Below are 15,565 nucleotides of genomic sequence, written 5' to 3'. Positions count from 1 at the left end.
CAGGGAACAAAACCATCCCAGTACTCAGAAGTAGTGTTGACAGTTTAAGGAAACAGCAAAAACATGGAACCAAAAAAAACCACAGCCAGTCTCTACTTCTCATGGTTCTAAGGCATCTAGTCTACTCTCTACTTGCTCTAGGGGTTTTACCCTGGGGTCTATGACCAGGTTTCAGAGGTCTGTACATTTCCTGAGACTGGGTGCAAAGTTTTATGCACAGCTGTCTTCTTCTGGAGAGAAGATCTATAGCTCTCATTAATTTTTCCAAGGGGTCAGTGACCCCAAAATGGTTAAGAACCACTAAACTGTACAGTTAGCTCCTAGGATTCACGATTCAACAATCAACTCTTTAAGATGGTAATACTAATAAAGTGTAAGTCAGTATACTTGAGAGCATACAATTTTCAATAGAATTCGAATGTAGTACCTGCTCTCATTTGGTGGATACTTACATCTTGGTTTTCTTGAAAAAGTACTAGATACTCTGACAGATGCTGTTTAATAAACTTCTTGATGATTTCCTGTTTGATTCTGGGGTCCAAAATATTAGCAACCAGACATGCGTCTCGTAGGACATTGCTGGGTCCTCCTGGCCTCTGTTAAAACAAACGTACAGCCATTCAAAAGCCAGAAACCACCTCTAAATCTCACGGTCTGTGACAGCTTCTACTGCTCGCTCTTCTCTTGAAGTTATTATTCCCACTCCCGTGACACTCATTCTCCTGCTGTGGACGGATATGTCAGTCCTTGTTCCTCGATGAGAGAATCATTAAGCTAGAGCGCAGTAGCCAATATTAAAGCTACTCCGTCAATCAACAATGAGACATTTTGAAACACATAGCCAGGAATGATCACCGGAAGTGTTGCTTTCCAAACACCAAAACTGAAATCACCTTGTGGAAGAGCCCAGAAACCAGAACGACCCCGGTCTCACTCCACAGGCGCCACTTTCCCAGATTCTAATCTCAGATGCCTATTCTTAAAGTTCTGCGTACCAAACAGTACGGTGGCATTTAAATCCTAAAATCAGGTCCCAAACCACCGGACTTGTTTTACTATAGCCAACCATCCAGATATGCGGCTAACGGTAAAATATAATATCAGCCCCTTGACCTATAAAGAACAGTAGAAGGACATCGAGGGGCTGTATTGATTCATCACAATTACTGAAGGCAATTCGATCTCGCCGAAACGTTCTTTATGCCATAAAGTTGATGGTAACTCGCTGAATGAACACAGCTGGCTGAGTGGATTATTGCAGAAGGAACACTTGGCATCTACTCTTGGCTTAGCTAAATAGCCACGTAGCTTTGGCACAGTTACTGAATTTCATCTGAAAAATAATAGACTTTAGGTGACGAGTAAAGTTCTTCCAAATCTTTGTGTTTTGCTTTATTTTTGTCAACTCTGTCCAATTTACCCATCTCTGCTGAAGTTTAAGTGTTTCACAAGTGTTACCTAAGCCGCCTCAGAGCTGAACTGTAGAAGTGCTGACTCGTGCCATGCTGAGAGGCTGTTAGGACGCCCTCACCCTCGGAGCGCGCTGACTGTTCAGCCTTTGCCTCTGCGTAAAAGCATTTGATTTAACAGATAAGTCATAGAAGCCAAAAACCTATGCGTGTATGAGTTCAGATTTTGTCATGTTAAAAGGACTTCACAGGTTACCTTGGATAATTTTTTTAAAATATCATGAAGCGCAGTTGTGAATAAACAGCTAGCACAAGGCCTTTAAGAAGTCAACAGCCATTAAAAGGAAGTAAGAAAACTCTTTGTTACCTAGCCAGAGAAAAAGGGGAGGCAAGTTGCCCTGACTGATGACTCAGTCGGAGCACCATCCCGTACACCAAAAAGGTTGCGGGTTCGATCCTGGGTCAGGGCACATACCGGAGTCAACTGATCAATGTTCCTCTGTTACACTGATATTTCTGTCTTTCTCTCTCTCCCCCTCCCTCCGCTCTCCCTAAAATCAATAAATATATCCTTGGGTGAGGATTCAAAAAAGGGAAGCAAGTTGTTAAAACCATTTTAACTTTATCTGTCTGGTGGGATCTGGGAAAAAGATATAACATAGGTCATGGTTACAGTCTTCTAAACAATAAAGCTGGGCTTCCTCCACATCTTTCCAAAGCTTCGTGAAACCAATGAAAGCAGATCCCACACTAAGAAGAGTCTAGTGCTTATAATTTATGAATACCTTACAATCCCTTCTCACAGAATTGCTTTCCAACTTCCATCCCCCACAGTTACATCGAATGAATAAGAATATAAAGTCCTCAAAGGACTTTACAAATGAAACATGTGATTACTGGAAGACATCCATAATATGGGTGGACATTAAAATCAGGAGCAGGTTTCCCACAGAAAGTAGTACTCTGCAAAGCTGGGGCAGCTACCCCCTGTAGCACAAAGAAAAATAATTAACATATTTCCAGTTACTGAATTACAGCACGGATCCAGGAAACGTTCCTTGGCCCAGCAAACGAACATATACCCACCACCTCTGCCCACCAAGCACAGCGAAGAATGCTGCCTGCCCGTGTGTACCTCGGCTCCTATGTGTGTTGAACAGTTCTGCCTCTTAAAATAGTTCAAATAATAGAGGAAATAAAAGCTTCAGAAGGTTCTTCTCTCGCTACAGATGTAAAGCATTAAGATTATGCCTGCTACAATTCAAAGGTAGAGCTAAAGGCAGTTAACCAAGCACAAAGACCGCCAAGTGAGGCAAAGCTTGCTACATGAGACATGTAACCAATAGCTCACAAGTGAGATACTGCGGGCTTCCCAGACACAACCCAAACAGCTATGCCACCAGTGAGAGCAAAAGGGATTAATTCCAAAAACCAGGATTCTGATTGTTCAAAGCGAGTCTCCTGACTGTGTCACTCCAGTTACATAAGCCCATGGACTCCCCTCCCAGTTGTCTCTTCACCAAACTGAAACCAATGAGTTATATAACAATCCTAAAAACACTGCGGCTTGAAGACTTTTTTAAACACAGCCATGAGAAAAAAAGGAATTTACTGGGCAGACAAGATATTAGGTTTGACACACATTAAATCAAACCAAAACAAATCCTCACTTTTTGATGCTGAAAGAACACAAATGAGGAATCAACACTGCTTTGGGATACTTAAAATCAAGGATGGTCTTATTACCCTGAACCTTTGACAAACAGACTTATGGCTGCCACCACATAATTTGGAATGATAAATGGAAATAGTAACTGTAGTGAATATGAATCTTGATTTTATCTAAAGACTGGAGAGAAAATGCAAAATAATACCTTGGTACCCTGGGAAGGAAATGCTTCTTCAAAATCGGCCAGGATTTGCTGTCCTAACTCAGTCTGGGCAGCCTTCACTCTGTAGAGAAAACAGAACATACGGCCTGGTGATTTTCAAATACTCATAAGTATGCAAAGATCTATAGCGGTCAGAACCCTTGGGAGTCCTTAGAAATAGGAAGGGGGAGGGGTGCTAGACAGGAGAGGTCACACACTAATTAGTAGCAGGCTTATGACCAGGATCCAGGTATCCATTTAATCTCAGGATGGATTTCCTATACCCATAGATTGACTGTATCCATGTTCTTCTAGGCCACACCTTGCCTGCCGTGAGGTAGTGTATGTTAACCATCCCAAAATATCATCGGGTGGTAGTTGTGCCATGGGGAAATGCTACATCATACTAACAGTAAGGCCCGAATCAAAGATAAACCCATTTTGGATTGCGGGTATAACTGCTCACTGGCTCCCTGGAGTGAAAAATAGAAGGAGATCTCCGCATTGTTTCAGAATTGTTTTTTTTTTAATTTTTTAAAAATTGTATTTATTAATTTTTAGAGAGAAGAAAACAGAGAGAGAAAGAGAGGCAGAGAACCAGCAACTGGTCACCTCTCGCATGTTCCTAACTGGGGACCTGGCCTGCAACCCAGGTATGTGCCCTGATGGGGAATCAAACCAGTGATCTTTCCTTTCGCAGGCCTGCGCTCCTCAATCCACTGAGCCACACCAGCCAGGGCCAGAGTTGGTTTGCTTTCCAACCCAGAATCCAAGATCAGGGTTAGAAGTTTTAACAAATAAAAAAAGAATGTTTTCCGGACTTGAAAGAAAAAAGACCTAAATGATAAGATAAACTGCTAATTGAAACTAAAGGCACCGAATGAAGATGTATGTTCACTCGAAGACTATGAATATGAAGACTGAATTACAATAAAAACTAGTTAGAAAGGGAAGGTCGGTACATAACACAGGGGTTTGCATGTGCACTAGGAGCTCAACAAATATTTCACGGGGTAAATGCAAAGAGAAAGAGAAGCAGCTGAGGTGAGAGAGGAAGTTCGCGTCACTGCCCCCTGCTGCTCCTGTCCTCCACCAGCCACTGGGCCACGCACCAGCCAGCACCAGCCAGCCTCCCGCCTGCCCAGCTGGAGTGCAGCAAGGCTCTGAGTTTGCTGCTAAACTGCCCTGAGCCCGAGGCAAAGACTTTTTATCTTTACTAAAAGCATCATAAAACAGTGTTCTTCCTCTCTTGGTCTCCACCCTGTTCCTTTGGAATTAACTTTATGAAATTTCTAGAAAAAGCAAACAACAGCTCAAAACCACAATTTCTTTGGCTACTAGGCAGTGCCTAGCAACCTAATTTTTCTTTCCTTCTTTCTTTTTTTTAATAAGGGGATAGGCAGGACCCAAAACAGTCTGATTTCTCTGAGGCATAGTCATAAATATGCCTTTATTTTAAATACTTTCCAGGGTTTTTCCAGTACCTTCAAAACGTTTAAAACCACTCCGATAGGTGGATTTGTAGCTGTTTTAGTTAATTTCCAAAGGGGCTAGAAATGACAGAAATAAAGCTATTACTGGCATAGCCCCCCCCCCCAAATCAGAATTAAGACCATCTGTCTAGGCTTGCCCAATGGACAATGGGAAACATTTCTGACAATAAAGAGAGAACAAGCTTTTGTAAAATTGCACCTTGGAGGTCTTGTGACTCTACACAATAGGCCGGGTAGACAGACTCCCCTGGTGCCAGGTCACAGAACGAGCTTCCAGAGCCCCAGGCTCCTCTGTTCTATACTCCTCTCAGTGGCGCACAGAGAGCACCAATCCCTCCTACGTTACAGGGAAAATTCCTGCAGGGGAAGTCCCACCCCCAGGTAGGGACACTCTCAGCCATATTCTCAGGGCTCCTGGGCCTCCCAGTGATACTGAATGTCCCAGCTCAGTCTCGTCACCCCACCATCCAATGACTCCACCTTCTTTCTGGGTTTGAAACTGTGGTGTCTGAAAAGAACCAGAGGCCTGGTACTTCGGGACTGCAGAAAGGAGGGTGAAGTACCAGACGCTGATCTGTAGATCCCCTTGCCACCTTCAAGCCACCATCAAAGTCACCTCTTGAAATAGTCTAGACTTAGCTGTGCCACTAGTGAGCTGCGCACGATTGTGAGGAAGTCATTTCCCCTACATGGGCTACAGCTGAGCGCAGTTGTAGAATAAGAGGGTGGGGATGGATGCCTGTACGAGAGGCCTCTCGGTGTCCTCTCCGGCAGTGACTATTCTACGCACCCATCGTATAGTGCTAGCTGCCAACAGCACCCATCTTTACAGGTGACTACAAGTCAGATATGTAATGAATGTCACAGCAGTAGAGTAAGTTCCCGCACACAAACATTTCCAAGCATCGTTTTGGAGTGTCTATCAATCAGTACTCAGGTGAAAGAGCAGCCGTCTGCCTCAATGGCATTAGTGATGGTCTGTAAACCCAAACCACAACCCCATGTATTTTTAGGGTGAGATGTGAACAGTAATCTTCACAATCAGTTGCCTAAATAGGATCCTAGAAAAAAAAATCACTTAAGAGAATCTATCTTCAGTTTGACTCCTTTGGAGTCCTTCCTCTTCTAACTGAAAAGTAAATGCCTCTGTCAAGAGATGGCCCAGCTGACACTCTGTCAGCAGAGCATCTATGTGGACTGGGCCACCAGGATTTCCTGGTCATTTTTATGAAGCTCCATCTATAGCTGAAAGAGAACCGGGCGGGAAAGAAAAGTCCTCCTGGCACCCAAATGAGCTCGGCCTGGGTGATTGCTGGCACCTCAGTGCTGGTCACTTTTAGGAAATAAAAGATTCTCTGTGTTGCCCAGAAAGTTCAACCAACTGGTTTCTAGCATCCTCCACGCCATGTGACTAAGGGTTGTTTAAAGGTGCCCTGTCCTAAAGGTGCTATCAGTTTTTATAAGGGGTGGTGGCAAAAGGGCAATAAATTATGAACACTATTTAGACATTTGTTGATAAGTAACCCCGATGCTCCCATTACTTTGGGAATGACAGTCCCAAAGGAAATACCCGTAACAGTTCACAATAAGCTGACCTCCCAAATACGGTCTGTCCTGGACAGAAGGGTTAATTGGCCACATTAGTCGGAGATGCTCCATTTCCAAACAGACAGGCCCTCTAATCTCAACCAAGAATGACTCAGCTGGACGCTTTTGAGACCATCAAGTACAACCCCCACGCTTTTGAAACCCTTACACTTTCAAAACTTACACTTTTGAAACAGAAGTTCTTTCAGAAGGAACTTATCAAAGGCACATAGATAGGCAGGCTTTTTTATTCTCTATTTTATTTTCTTTTATCACTACACCACGAGATCCCAATCTGCCAATTATCTCACACATATAAGAGACTAGGAAGAGCCTGGAAAAATATTTTTTATCCCAGGGTTTCATGAGTTTTAAGAGAATGCAAGAAGCTGCCATTCTTTCTCAGGAAATATTGACTAATTACTAGAAACATTTGCTTTCACTAATACTCTTAAGCCAGGAAGGTTTGCAATGTAAAGATGATATTTTTAAAATTTTTCCTTCAATGCTATATAATGTTTAAGCATTTTCCAGAAGGGTAGTTGCAAAAAAAATGGCTATATTCAAATCAAGGTCCATGAACTTCATATTTTAAATGTACAGGCAAAGATTTCAAAATACAACCTTTTGTACCATTTCTACAATTTAAAGACAGCAAGATAAATAAATCAGAGAAACTGAAGCAAGGTGTAGGGTATAACGCTCTTGCCTTCTCCCCTCCCCCCAACCAAACAGCCATTTCTACCATTTCCAGATGGCTCTACCATTGCTATGTAAATACCACAGAGGCAAATCACCAGAAATGATGCTAAAAATGAGAAGTCTGGACTTTCCTCAGACTTTTAATACCTCTTGAAAAACAACTTTAGTCAAGCACTATAAACAGAAGATTTCTCCCCTTGTTATTTTTAGTGTTACTTAATAGCACACACTTTATACAGACCTACACAGAAGTTTTAGGAATAGCGATTTTCCACTCAAAGAAAAGCAAATCCTCCTGTATCTGCAGCAACTCTACATTGTAATGAGTGTCTGGAGCACTGAAATAAATATACTGACAAAGTGGTAGATTTTTCTCTTTATAACGGGAATATGATTACAACAGTGATCATAACAGTCCTTCAAGTTTATAAAACTACCTTTTTGAAAACAATGTTAAAAAGCAAAGAGTCCTAAAAGAGTACATTTTCTTATTTGTCTCTATGTTGCTTTTTAATTTTTAAAAAGATTTTACTTATTTATTTTTAGAGAGAGGGAAAAGGAGGAAGAGGGAGAGAAACATTAATGTGTGGTTGCCTATTATGTGCCCCCTACTGGGGACCTGGCCTGCAACCCAGGTATGTGCCCTGACTGGGAATTGAACCTGTAACCCTTTGGTTCTCAGGCCAGCACTCAATCCACTGAGCCACACATCCAGGCTTTTTTATAAATAAAATTCAGTTCTGCTTCATTCCTGCCATCAACAATGCCCATCGGACACCACCAACCAACTGGTAACCAAGTCCTCAACACACCTCTTTGACCTTGTGGTCATTACTTGGTATGGTCCTTCTCTTTTCCAATCCAGAACACAGTGTCAACCCTTCATACCTGTAATCCACTAGACTTTTACAAAGCACAAATGAGGTCATGCCCCTCCCTGCTTAAAATCTTCCACTGTCAACCAAATAAAGAATAAATTCTTTAGCCAGGCATATCAACTCGGATCCTGCCCACCTACGGCAGGCTTTCACTCGCCATCATCCCCCCAAATGCCACCGTGTTCTCTCTCTTCCATTCTCCCTTCTTCTTTTTATTTTTTTAAGATTTTATTTATTTATCTTTAGAGGGGAAGGGAAGGAGAGAGGGAGAGAAATATCAATGTATGGTTGCCTCTCATGTGTCCCCTGCTGGGAACTGGTCTGCAACCCAGGCATATGCCCTGACTGGGAATTGAACTACGATACTCTGGTTCGCAGGCCTGCGCTCAATCCACTGAGCTACACCAGCCAGGGCTTTTCTCCTTCTCTTGGTGGTAAGATCCTACCCATTTTTTTAAAAATCAGATTAAAACTGAATTCTTCTATGACCCCTACCCTCAGCCCCTGAAGGTTCAGATTATCTCTCCTAAGATTCTGCTATGCCATATACAGCAAATACTAGTATACCAGTTTTGTTATATCTATGCTATACTGAAATTTTATATTAGTATCTGTCTTCTCCATACAAAAATGGTGAACTCCCTGAGAGCAGAGAGTGTGTATTGCTTATCTTTGTGCCTTCAGTAATCTAGCACAGGGCCTAGGATATACAAAGTGCACAGCAAGTGTCTATTAGGTACGAGGGCAAGAGTAAATGAAGGAGAAAAAGAGGTCAATTCTGGATTATCATGAGGGTAGCATGGATGCCCCCATCCATCCTCCCCCATCCACTGTGAGAAAGTCTGTCTTCTCCATCCAACCTTCCTTCTTTCTCGCAGCTCATAAAGCCATTTGTCTGCTGTCTTAGCTGCTTTCCCTCCCCAGTGGGATGTGGTGACCAGCCGTCTCTAAGTGCGAAGGGGTTAGGGAGGACGAGGGAGAGGGTGGTGACTTCCCTCGTGTTCTGCCAAGCTCTGTTCCGACATTCCTGAACGGTTCTTTGGCATTTCCCTGCCAAACGGGGCGTGTGGTGCAATCTCCCCTTCCTGCCCGGGGCCTTAAAAATAATAAAAAGAGCTTAATAAAAATCCAGAACCATATTAAAAATGTGGTAGACTAGAAATTCTGAGTCTTTTGGCAGTTTGTTACAAGGAAATAGACAACTGGAATAGTTTCCTTCACAAATGCAGATAATTGAGAACTGTTCAGATACTCAACACGCCAGGAGCCACTCCGACGGCTGGCCAGCAAACACCGACCCAGGTGCTTTGGAAGACATGGTCAGGAGCTGGAAAGGCTATGACAGACGGGATGTCCATGTTGAACAGAGTTAGATCCAATGACAGCTAAGGCTCCTTCTTATAATAAGATTCTATCATGAATATGCTGAGCAAAGTGCTTAAGCACTTCCCTGAACCATCTTTTCTTAAAAGGGAAGATCACTTTCTCCAATGATGTCTTACCTTTCAGAAAGCTGCCGGATCTGTGGAATTCCCATGTACTTGTGGAAGTGCTCCAGGACATTCATTACTCCCTGAAGAAGATTAGCAACTTCTCCATACTGTCTTCTCCTGGTCATGGCTCTGCAAGGAAATAAGAAGTTGAGAACTCTAGAAAAACACTAAGGACATAAGGTACAGATGTGGAACAACCTACTCTGAGCTCTAAAAACAGACACCAACTTGATTTAATAGGCATTTGCTGAACACCAATAAAGTAAGGTGATGTGCAGTGGCAGGGGGCAGGAGCGGCGGGAATAAGATTGGTCCAAATCCTCAAGGTCATAACATTGAGTAGGGGAGAGAGCCAAATACACATCTAATACCAAATAGGATGAACTGAGTTCTGGACAAAAGCACTAGTTATCTGCTATTGGGGTGGGGGTACAACAGTATGTGTGAACAGTGGATTCTCGTTGGGGGGGGAATCTGGGAAGACTGTGAATTTGGGATTTGGGTTGAGTATTACGGGATTATCAGGTTTTTGACAGGGAACATGGGGTAAGGATGTTACCATCTGAGGATTACAGTTTATGGGCAAACCAAACACATCTTCCCAAGATATACAACACAGGGCATTTATGTGCATTTACACGCCAACGTAAATCTGTATGTTTTAAACCAACGTTAAGCAACTCTGTGTCAAGTATGTCTACTTTTCCTATTACAAAGGTTAATGAAGCATAAAAAAAGGATGTTGATAAAATCAAACAGTTACACACACAGTAAGGAAGGACAAACTATTAGACTGAAATCTTTCATTAGGGCTGAGTGTTTAAATTAAATTAAAATTATACTTTTAAGTTAAAAGTATAATTTATGACTTCCCTTAAGAGGCATTTAAAAAAACAGGATTAAGTTCAAGCCAAGATGTGATGCTGCTACCACTGCCTGGTCGGAGTTGGTGCAAAGCTGAGCGTCGGGGTGGGGGGACAAGGCAGCTGCTCTTCCAGTCTCCCCCTGGCCTCTGATCTCTCACATCGTTACTCACAGGAGAATCGACCGGGGTTCACTGAAACTCTCGCAATGCCTGGGAGAGATCAGGAAGCAGTCTGCCCCCTCCCCCGCCCCCAGGTTGGACACTGCATCTAAATTTCTGCGATGATGCTCTTTCTCTGTCCACAGAGACTACACTGAGGCTGGGGCAGGGGGAGACAGAGCACAGATGAGAACCGACATCGCAGAACCTTAGTAATAAAGAAGGTCCTTACACTGCTTCTCTGTGGTAAACAACCAGCCCTTCCTTTTAGTACTATTTCTAATGTCCTCATGCATCATTCTCTACAGCTCCTCTATAAACCAAACAGGAAGCTACTGTATTTGAAAAAGTGAGTGGAATGATAAATCAAAGATCTTTTCCATATGATACATTCAACAACAGTGCAATTCAGCCCAACACAGGCGGGAAACCTGGCCGGGGCCGTAGGGGGAGATTATGGATGTGAATCGCCCTGTGGGCCTGGGTGGTAGAGATCTACCACATGGAACGATCCGTGTTCTTGCAGTCAACCTCCACATGCTTTCTGGGTGCCCTTCAGACTCACGTCATCTCACTTTAAAGGGTCAGGGTTAGGGTTAGTTTTGGAACACCAGAGGGCACAAAGCAAATCTGGTGACTGAACACTTGAGACGGACTGGCAGAAAGTGGGCAGGATGGAGAGAGTTTCCTGGCTGAGAAGTAAATAAACCTATGAGGCCATTTTCTGTGAGACCCATTCACTTCCTGTGGACCCAGAGGAGAAAGAGGACGCTGCTTACTCCAGGGAATCGACGCCGCCCGCCAGCATGTGCAGGTGGTTCAGCGTTGTGATTGAGGTGGTCAGGTGGCGCTTGGCGTGATCTAACTGCTTAATATCCCGGGTGATTTCTTTAACCTAAACATTGAAAACCACAGGAGAAAAAGAAGGAAGGTTAAAAAACGAGGTAAATCCATCTGCAAGTAGCTTTACAAGAAAATACAGCAAATGAAGCAAGGAAAAAACCCTTAGGTTACAGCTAAAACTAATACAAAATAATACTGAATGTAAACTATAACTGAAAAATAAAATAAAAGCCCCCTTCAGGTTAGCTCTTGGGGGAAACCTAGGCTTTCTCACAACAGATAATGAAAGTAATTCCCAATCAATCCATTTAAATTTAATTTGGCATTTCTTCAACCGACTTTACCCAGGGCAATTAAATCCTCAATTACGGGAATGAAATGAATTTATTTTGCGCCCCAGATGGAGTGACCCAAGTAGAAGTTTAGTACGGAGCAGACAGGGCCCAGAAGCAAGTATAACTCGTCCCCTCTTGAACAAGGTCAGGAAAGGTTCTGCCACCGGGACTGCGTGGATCAGGACAAAATAGATGGTATTAGTTTGCTAATTCTATTCATTGGCATTTATTCACAGAACTAGGATGTACTACAGTCTGGTCTCCAGAAAAGAAAGACTTTCTCTCAAATTTGCAGAAGATTACAATGTAAACCCAGTAACATAAGCTTAACGAGTAATGTCTTCACGGAGTGAGAAGGAAACTGAGGAGTAAAATTCCAACACTGTTGATCCGTTAGGTTCAAAAGGAAGAACTGTATCTGGAATGCAAGTACAGTGGAGCCTTGGTCCTTGAACTTAATTCATTCCGGAAAACAGTTCAAGAAGTGATTTTTTTCAAAAACTGTATTTCCTTTGTCACCTGAGAGATGCATGACTGACCATACAGGTATCAGCATGAAAAGGTTGTTAGGTAGAGAACAGAGACCCCAAAGTTTTGTTAGATGACCAAGACATTTTTTGTGTGTGTGAGTAACTTGGTCAAGAACTGAACTGTTCAAGAACTAAGATGTTTGAGAACTGAAGTTTGGCTTTATATTTTAGTCACCAGAAAGGTACACTCAGTGATGAGGTGGGAAGCATCCACCAACTTGGCCAACACCCAGCTGCAATCTTCCACTAGCTGCCTGAGTCTGTTTGACCAAGAAAATTTCTGAGGAGCAACGTGCTTTCCCAGGCTCTTTGATACCTGGAAGGAAGGGAGTGCCCTGAGAACAAGCACAAATAACCTGGTCACTAGAAGGCTCCATCTCCAATTAAAAGTGGAAAACCCAGCCCTGGCTGGTGTGGCTCAGTGGATTGAGTGCTGGCCTGTGAACCAAAAGGTCGCTGGTTCAACTCCCAGTCAGGGTACATGCCTGGGTTGCACGCCAGCCCCCCATTGGGGACATGTGAGAGGCAACTGATTGATGTACCTCTTGCACATCAATGTTTCTCTCCCTTTCTCCTTCCCCTCCCCCTCTCTAAAACTAAATAAATAAAATCTTTTTTTAAATGTGAAAACCCAGTAGTAAATTCACATGACCTGTATTTTTAGTTGGATCACCCAGCTCAGTTTGTAAGTGAAAAAAGTAGGGGGAAAAAAATGACAGGAATCATGGCTTCCAGCCACTGAGCAACTAACACAAGCCAAGTACTGTGCTCAGTGTTCTTCGTACATTTAATTCTTATAACCCTTTGATCTAAATACTATTCTTATTTGCAGTTGAAGAAACTAGAATGCAGAGACATTACATTATGCAGTCAGAACGTCAGCCCAGGAGCTGGCGTGCCACAGTGCCTCCCACGGAGTACGAGTGGGTGCGGCTGGATTCCTGGTCAGCAGCGGGCCCTCACAGCACACCACCGGAGGACACGGACTTATACAGGGAGAACTTAATCAAAACCATAAGCACGAATCATGGGCAGGATACATCCGCCTCCCAGATCCAGGACCAGTTTTCATGTGATACCAAGTTACATAATGTGTATCTTAATAACGGCTAACATTCACTGAGCAGCTCACACCAGCCTAGTACTACTCATGATAAAATATATGATGTAAACAAATGCTAGAGAAAGGGATCCAAAATGACTAGGGAACTATTTTGGGGAAACAAGAAAACATTTCCTACGTAAACACAGGGCTGCAAATGTGGGGCAGCAGGGAATGGGAGTCACCGCAGCTCTAGCAGCTCCTCCTCCTGAAACGGTCCGGCATGTCCTCGCAGGGGGTGCTGCGGTCGGGAGCAAATGGGAGTAAAAGCCCATTAACAAGTGTAAGTCATTGTGATGATGAGACGCAAACTTCCTCTTCCGGTACAAAAAGTTAGGAAGCAACCTAGACTCACCATTTGTTCTGATTTTTCTGCCTTGTCTTTGATATCTTTGATTTTGCCGAAGAGTTGCTGAATTGCTTTTTGGGCCTCCTCAAGTGCCTGGAATAAGAGAAAGAGATGAAAAACCAGACAGCACCAGTCCCTGCACTGCAATCAAGTCCAGCTTCAGAAGAAAATTAATAAAGTTCTCTTGATTCACTGCACTTCTGCTGATAATTTTACTGGACCAAAGCAGCAGAGACAGAGTCCAGCATTTGGATACAGGCAAATGCTCAGGATTCTTGCCAACCTGCACCATAAAGTTCTAATTTAAAAGCTAAACTATTTTCCTCTAGCTCAGTGATTACTACACGTATTGATGACAACAAATAAACAGGACATGCGCATCTGTGTGTGTGTGTGCACATGTGCACATGTACGTGAGCTGTAACGCTCAGAACCTGTAGAGACAGAGGAGACTCTACGCTGGGGCTGGGGAAGCTGTGAGTTTTGGCAGTTCCAGAGACTGTGCCTTCAAAAAAAATCACAACTGTCCGTGGGGACTACAGAACTGCAGCAAACCTGAAAGATATTTATAGCACCCGCTTGGAAACCAATGAAATAAAGTTAGAAAGGGACACTTAAAGCAAACAGTGAGCCAAATGTTTCCATTGAAATAAAAACCTACAAAGATGAATGCCACGCATTAAAAGTATTACAACCCACAGTAGCTTCAGCAAGCAGGGGAAGCAATATTCAGGGATTTGTGAGGGTGCAAAAGCCACACACGTGTAGAACATATGTATTATAAAAGATGCAGCAGCCAAAAGAACTCATGCTTCATTTCATCAAAAGCATTTTGTTTACTTTGGATTTGAGTGGCCTGTCCTCATCGGGCCTCACTAGCCCTTTATAAAGGTACTGACAAGGCCAACGTAACCCTGGAGCTGTGTGTGGCCGTGTTAGCGTGCACAAATAAGCATCCAGCCTCCCTGAGAAGGACACGCTCACAGAGGGAAGAGAAAAGCAAAGCTGAGATGAAGAATTTCATCTCAGAGAGAAGGACAACAGCCCTGTAGCCCTGATATGAACCTCTGAATTCAGCTATAGGTATTGGAAGAGCTACTGCTAGACTATGAACTCATTCGCTTTGTTTTTTGATAAAAATCCTCAAAAAGTACACTTAAGTTGCCTTCCTCTGCAGAAAATTCCTTCCTTGTTAAAAATCCTCAAAAAGTACACTTAAGTTGCCTTCCTCTGCAGAAAACTCCTTCCTTGTTAGAGGTAGGGATTACGTCTCACTTTCCTTCCCGAGTTTCCCAACTGGTCCGCTCCTGGTACTGGGAACCCTTTCTTCTTCTGAGTGCCCTGCCCCGTGTGCAGCTCACTTCCGAACACGGTTTTCTTTTGGTCTTCTTCCTCCTGTTCTGGGGTTTACAGGAGCTTCGCGTGTGGGGACAGGATGCTAAGTTGATGCACGTGACTATTCATTCTGCAATGAATGTCCAGAAGCTCCTCTGAGAACTCATCCTTTAGCCCCCTCGTTGCCAAGTCTGAAGTGACACTATTCCAGCAGCCGTTCCACCACCTCACTCAGCAACTGTCTCCACCCTGCTTGCTGCCATCCTACCGTTCTCAGTCCAGACCCAGCACCCCTGACACAGCTGCGGTGTCAGGAGAAAATCCTCCGTTTCCCAGCCGAGAGGCGGGAGTCCCAGGCCTGCCTCTGCTGCCACTTACTAGCCGTGCTTCCCTGGGTGTCGGTTTCCTTGTCTGAAAGCGATGACAATGGCACTCACTGCCAGGGTTCTTGGGAAGATTTAATGACATAACAGGTGTAAAAAGCTGCATGAATATTAAGTTTATTTCCAGGACTTACGATCAACCTGAGCAAATGCATGTACGCATACATGTATAGATAAACAGACACACATATCATGTTCTCCTGACAATTTTTCCTCTCGTGCACAACTTCT

At 43.5% G+C, this 15,565-nt stretch overlaps 1 protein-coding gene across 3 annotated transcripts in view; it reads right to left on the bottom strand.

Annotated features, from left to right (window-relative positions):
* The window catches only part of VPS53 (VPS53 subunit of GARP complex), a 138,424-nt gene that overhangs the window by 83,511 nt on the left and 39,348 nt on the right, over positions 1 to 15,565 (bottom strand). For all 3 annotated transcript variants that reach the window (XM_053662720.1, XM_053662721.1, XM_053662722.1), the window contains 5 exons: positions 13,623 to 13,709; positions 11,237 to 11,352; positions 9,443 to 9,562; positions 3,284 to 3,362; positions 453 to 596 (listed from right to left, as the gene is read on the bottom strand). In XM_053662720.1, coding sequence (XP_053518695.1) covers positions 453 to 596; positions 3,284 to 3,362; positions 9,443 to 9,562; positions 11,237 to 11,352; positions 13,623 to 13,709 — 546 coding nt within the window. The remainder of the gene's footprint in view (positions 1 to 452; positions 597 to 3,283; positions 3,363 to 9,442; positions 9,563 to 11,236; positions 11,353 to 13,622; positions 13,710 to 15,565) is intronic.

This window comes from Artibeus jamaicensis, unplaced genomic scaffold (assembly GCF_021234435.1).
Source record: "Artibeus jamaicensis isolate MK-2021 breed Jamaican fruit bat unplaced genomic scaffold, CSHL_Jam_final contig_2790, whole genome shotgun sequence".
Classification (NCBI taxonomy): Eukaryota; Metazoa; Chordata; class Mammalia; order Chiroptera; family Phyllostomidae; genus Artibeus; species Artibeus jamaicensis.
The sequence above is the reverse complement of the archived record's forward strand: the minus strand, read 5'-3'. Positions and strand labels throughout refer to the sequence as shown.